General features: G+C 44.9%; 1 protein-coding gene across 1 annotated transcript; it reads left to right on the forward strand.

The window, feature by feature from the left end:
* The first annotated feature begins 1,251 nt into the window (after positions 1-1,251).
* RPL37A (ribosomal protein L37a) lies at positions 1,252-4,421 on the forward strand. The gene is made up of 4 exons (XM_043577771.1): positions 1,252-1,384; positions 1,763-1,891; positions 2,426-2,508; positions 4,298-4,421. The coding sequence occupies exons 1-4, from the start codon at positions 1,382-1,384 to the stop codon at positions 4,359-4,361; spliced, it is 279 nt and encodes a 92-aa protein (XP_043433706.1). The 5' UTR covers positions 1,252-1,381; the 3' UTR covers positions 4,362-4,421.
* The last annotated feature ends 1,325 nt before the right edge of the window (positions 4,422-5,746 follow it).

Genomic DNA, 5,746 nt, shown 5'->3' on the forward strand with positions numbered 1-5,746 from the left:
TGCGCATATTTTTAAGGGAAAGTAGAAAGCAGATGTTGTTGACCCCTGAACAGAAAATAGGATTGAAAAAGCAGCCAAGGAAACAGCTTGAAGCTTGTGATATAGTAGACAGAACACTGATCTGGAAGTCTTTTATTGGGCAAGTCATATGACCTCTCTGGGCCTCAGTGTCCAGCTTGGAGATCATCAAGTCCAGTACCTCATTGTAGAGTTGGTCACTGCTGAGAGGCAGGGAGGTGGTTCTCCAGGCCATGTAGGGACTGTGGCTAACCAAAAGTGTCATCCCACAAGGTAGTCGCAGAGTCTGGTTTGGACCAAGTGCCAGAGACCTAATTACAAGTTAAGTACATTTTCTGTTATGAGTTTTCAGTGCACTAAATATTATGACTTGGTGTGATACATGCTAATAATTGAGAGAACTGACTGGAGGATCAGGCAGACCTGGATTTGAGTTCTAGTTTCACTGCCTATTGCTATGTGACCTTGGGCAAGTTACTTAACTTCTCTGAATCTTAGTTTCTTCACCTGGAATAATAATGGTAATAGTTACAACTGTATAGTGTTTGGTATGTTGTAGGCACTGTGGCAAACACTTTTCATGCATTTAATTCACTGACTCTTCACAACAACTTCTAAGGTAGGTATTATAATTATCCAGATGGTACACTTGAAGAAACTGATGAAGAAAAAGCAAAATAATTTGTCAAGAGTTCCCACAAGGGTTAAGTAGCAGAGTCCTGCTTTGAACCCAGACCTATGTTTCTAACCATTACACAAGATATCCTCTCTTTATCCTACTAATGCAGAAAACGACTGTTCTGATTTCAAAAGGATCATAGGAAAAACCTCCTTCAGAGCTATCGTCAGTTTGCAATTTTATGACTGGTGAATGTGGTCCCATGACCGTCTCCTGGCTGGGCTGAAATTCTGAGAATGGAGTCTCGTTATTCCCCATTTTGCCAGCCACCTGCACGGGGCCCACGATTTTTAGAAGGTATAATGCAGAAAGCAGTTCATAAACTTTAAGCACTTCTGTAAGCCAAATGCCAGCGAGCAAGTCACTTAAAATCGGAACCTTCCCTTGTCCGTACAATGGAGGAAATCGTACCTGCCTTGCAGGACTTTGTAACACACGTGTAAGATAACGTGGATGTGTGAGGCGTGCTTCGTTTGTTGCCACAATCTGCGAATCAGGGCAACCCTGGCGGCGAGAAGACGTCTTGCCACACTCCCCGGGAGGCTTCCGGGGCGAGGAAACCTCCGGAGCATAGAGTTCAGTTCCTAGCTGGGCCTCCCATTCGCCACTTCCGCCCGCTCGCCTAAAACCGCGCTTGCGCAGTGAGTCTCTTCCTCTCTGGGCTCGGGCCTAGTTTGCGGCGACATGGTGAGTGTTGGTGCAGCTGAGGCCTGGAGTTCTATCCGCTCGCATCTGACCTTTTCTTGGTTTCTTCGCCCTAGCTCGGCCTCTGCTTACCCGCCCTGCCCTGCGTCGTCCTTGGCTTCCGTGCCTTCGCCGCCCCGCTGGGACGCCGACCGGGGCGGAGGGGCGGGGGCGATTTGGTGGCGCCTGGCCTCTCCGGGCCGGGTTAACAGAGTGCCGTGGGAGCATCGGGTCCGCTCTGGGTCCTGGTTTTGCAGGGATGGAATGAGGGGGAGCTAGGTCACAGGCGGAGGCTGGGTGATTGGAGGAAAGGGGTTTGGCGGGGGCAAGGTCTCCGTCCCGGGTCCTAACATGGTTGGTTTCTCTCTCAACTCCTAACAGGCTAAACGCACCAAGAAGGTCGGAATTGTCGGTAAATACGGGACCCGTTATGGTGCCTCCCTCAGGAAAATGGTGAAGAAGATTGAAATAAGCCAGCACGCCAAGTACACTTGCTCCTTTTGTGGCAAGGTAAGGCGGTCGGTGTATGGTGGGGGGAGGGAGGGGAAGGCTTTCTTCCGAAGTGAGCCCTCTCGTGAAGGAAGTTTGTAAACCGTGTGCCGATTCTGAGTTGCTGAGCAGTTAGATTTGCGCGTGCTGACGTTTGCTGATCAGTTACGGGACGTTAGGGTATTGTTGATACCTGTGGATTTTGCAAAATGCTTTTTGAGAACCAAAGGGTAAAACTTGACACGGAGCCCCAGCCCACACCAGACCTGCGTTGGGGGAAATGATTGTGCCCGTTTTGTCTACTGGGGTTCCCTAAAATTTTGTGGGGTGCAGAAGTACTGTTTTGGGAGAAGATGGAGGGGGTCTGTCACATCACTGGCCATAAGGCACCATGAGGAATGCAAATTTTGCATTAGAGGACTTAAGGGTATTAGAAACACACATAATCTCGTAACAGTGCATCAGCTTGGATTTCCTAATGAAAATCAGACACCTGGATGTGTGCGAGATAAAAGACTTCATTGGTTCACAGGGAAAATTGATTCTCTTTTACAGACCAAGATGAAAAGACGAGCTGTGGGGATCTGGCATTGTGGTTCCTGCATGAAAACCGTAGCGGGTGGTGCCTGGACCTACAAGTGAGTCCATTTCTTTGTGGCATTTGCAAGTGTGTGGGTCACGGCAGAATTCAGGTTTGAGGCTGAATGGGCTAATTTTAACTCTCTAGGAGACTGAGAAAGTGAGTGTGCTTTTGTGTCTTCCACGACTCCTTGAGAGCTGTGGTTTATGTTCAGTTATTTAAGGTATAGAAACAAAACTACTGAAATAAAGTCTGACTTTAGAATTGTATAGGGTCCTAAGGGTCCTCACTGAGCGCTATGATACTGTAAGCCCATTAGCAAGACTGGGTGCATACTGAAGCTTGACTTGTAATGCAAGCTGTTTTTATAAAAATTAGGTCACTTAGCTCGTCACTGTATCTGGAATCACGAGGCCTCCTGCACCACTACGCCTTTGCCGTCCTAAACAGAATTGGCTGGGCCCTGACAAGTGCCCCGTGATACTGCTGAGATATATCTGTCTGTGCTAGTTATTGATTGAGTGGATTCAAGTTAATCCATTTCTGGGAATTGAAGCCGCCGTCGAAGGCCTCTAATCTTGGAATGCATTGCCTTCCCTGAAGGCTGATGTGTTCTTCCTTTAGCCAGTACGTAGACGCGAGATGTCAATACACTAGCCGCCTACATATAAAATGATAAGACTAGTGTGGTTGAGGAACTGATTTTTTTTTTTAACGTTTATTTCTGAGAGAGAGAGACACAGATTCCGAAGCAGGCTCCAGGCTCAGCTGTCAGCTCAGAGCCCGATGGAGGGCTTGAACCCACAAACCACGAGATCATGACCTGAGCCGAAGTCGGACGCTCAACTGACTGAGCCACCCAGGCGCCCCAAAGAATTGAAGTTTTAACTTTATGTTGATTTAAAACAATGGTGTGTGGGTGCATAGGTGGCTCAGTCAGTTAAGCTTCTGACTCTTGATCTCAGGGTTGTTGACTTCAAGCCCTGCGCTGGGCATGGAGCTTACTTAAAAAATGAAAAGCAAAAATTGCAAAATTGCAGCAGTGTAAAATACTGAAAAGTGTTGAAATGATAGTTTTTATATATGTGTCTTGTGGGGATTTTATGAGGGCAAGAAGGAAAGTGGAGACTAGGGTGCTGTCTTGGTTGTGATGATAAAGTTCCTGTGCCCACCGTATGTGATGGTTATGGGTTTTCCAGATAAAGTTCCTGAATCTTTAGGTGTAACTTTTGTAGTCATTTTAATAGCCGTCTTTCCAAAATATGCTTTATTCTATTCTACCTATTTTGACATTGTTTTCTTGATATTTCTAATGTATTATACCATCTTAACAGTTTATTAGTTTCTTCTGGCATTCTGTCCATTCCCTTTTCCTGAGTTTAGGTCAGCCTCTTGCAACCATTCATTCCTCCCTGTTCCTTTTTTGTGCTGCTTGATAAATGAGATGCATGAAATTAAATTGCCTGTCTAATCCTGCAAGAGCCTGAAGACAAGACTCATTGTTCAAGGATGCCATCCTCGTTAAGATTATACTGTTAGGGGCGCCTGGGTGGCGCAGTCGGTTAAGCGTCCGACTTTAGCCAGGTCACGATCTCGCGGTTCGGGAGTTCGAGCCCCACGTCAGGCTCTGGGCTGATGGCTCGGAGCCTGGAGCCTGTTTCCAATTCTGTGTCTCCCTCTCTCTCTGCCCATCCCCTGTTCATGCTCTGTCTCTCTCTGTCCCCCAAAAAATAAATAAACGTTGAAAAAAAAAAAAAGATTGTACTGTTAAAAGGCGGGATTTACTACTATGCCATTTCACATGTTAGTGTAGCTGTGTTGGAACCAACTTCTGTTTTTCTTTCCAGCACCACTTCTGCTGTCACAGTAAAGTCGGCCATCAGAAGACTGAAGGAGTTGAAAGACCAGTAGAAGCTTCACCATTTGAAACATTGCTAGCCTATAATAAATGGGTTAATTTATATAACAAAATTACTTTGGCGTATTGTTAAATTTATTAATTAGATGTTCCAATTAGTGTTGCATTAATTTTGCTCTCAGAAGACTTGGAAATTAAAAATCCTAATTTTCTTGGAAAAGGGTGCTGAGGTGGGTTATCATCATAGCGCATTTTTCTGTAGTCAGATGACATGTGACAAAAATATGAGTCTTAGAGATTAGGTATGCATCTTCGCTTTCTATGCGTGTATCCTTGCCAGTTCAACTTCTTTGAGGTACATTAGTTCAAGTTGTGCAGACTTTTGTCTTTAGATCAGTTAGTTTTGTTTTGTTTTGTTTTGTTTCTAAAGATAGGATGGTATGTATTGCCTCCTGACTTCTGGGTGTTTTGTCTTACCACACATTGTATCAGCATCTGCAGAAAATAACACGGAACAATTTTAGAGCAAATTTTGCAAAATTCCACACCATTCTCCATTTTTCAGTTTGCGTAGAGGATTGACAGGATTGAAGCGCTCAAGCTGATCTACATCGTCTGTCTCACTAATAAACAATGAAGTTCCAAGAGTTGTGAATAGGTCATGGTTATGATGTAACCTTTTTCCCCTTTACTTGAGAATTCTGTAGTTCTCTGCCAGTTTTGCCAGTTTGCCTTTTCTCAGCCCTGTCTAAGCTGCCATGTGTGGTAAGGATTCCTTTGCCTCCTAACAGGTATGTCTGTGTACACTTCGAAGACAGTGATTCTTTGGGAACCCAAATCTGATGTGATAAAAATATGGATTCCCTCTGTCCTTGGACAGAGTACAAATCTTTGTGGATCTTCATGGACTGCCCTTAACTCTCTTTGGCCCATTACTAAATATCTTAAGTTCTCTGTAACACCTGTGCACAGATTTTTTTTCCCTCCACTTCAGCATTGGCTCTGGCATGAATGTTACCTCAGGGCAATAATGTACTTGTGTCAAGCTCCTGTTAGATCCATAGCGCTAACTATAGGTTTGTGTTACTGTTGCCCCCAACAGTTTTGTTCATTATTGTATCCCCGGTACCTAGTATAATTCCTTGCACATAGCAGGCTTAAGTATTTGATGAGTAAATGTGTGGCTCTCATTTTTGTGACAATGGTGCCTATAACTGAGGTGATTTTGTATTCTGAAACGGAGTACTCTGGGCCAGTACAGATAGGACCAAGATTGATAAATCAGGATTTTCAGACGACCTGGAAATGTTTGGCACAGGTCTCCAGAATCCCCTGATTTTGCATCGTGGGAGTTGAACAAACGTGAGGTGCTTGGGGTTAATAGGCACCATACTCAGCCAAACTGCTCGGGTAGTTATGTGATCTATGTTACTTAACC

The sequence above is a fragment of the Prionailurus bengalensis genome, chromosome C1 (assembly GCF_016509475.1).
Source record: "Prionailurus bengalensis isolate Pbe53 chromosome C1, Fcat_Pben_1.1_paternal_pri, whole genome shotgun sequence".
Classification (NCBI taxonomy): Eukaryota; Metazoa; Chordata; class Mammalia; order Carnivora; family Felidae; genus Prionailurus; species Prionailurus bengalensis.

Bases quoted from the DNA above. Each gene is read 5' to 3' on its own strand.
- RPL37A (XM_043577771.1), top strand. The intron at 1,892-2,425 runs GTAAGGCGGTCG...TCTCTTTTACAG, and splicing joins CTTGCTCCTTTTGTGGCAAG to ACCAAGATGAAAAGACGAGC. The intron at 2,509-4,297 runs GTGAGTCCATTT...TTTTCTTTCCAG, and splicing joins GGTGGTGCCTGGACCTACAA to CACCACTTCTGCTGTCACAG.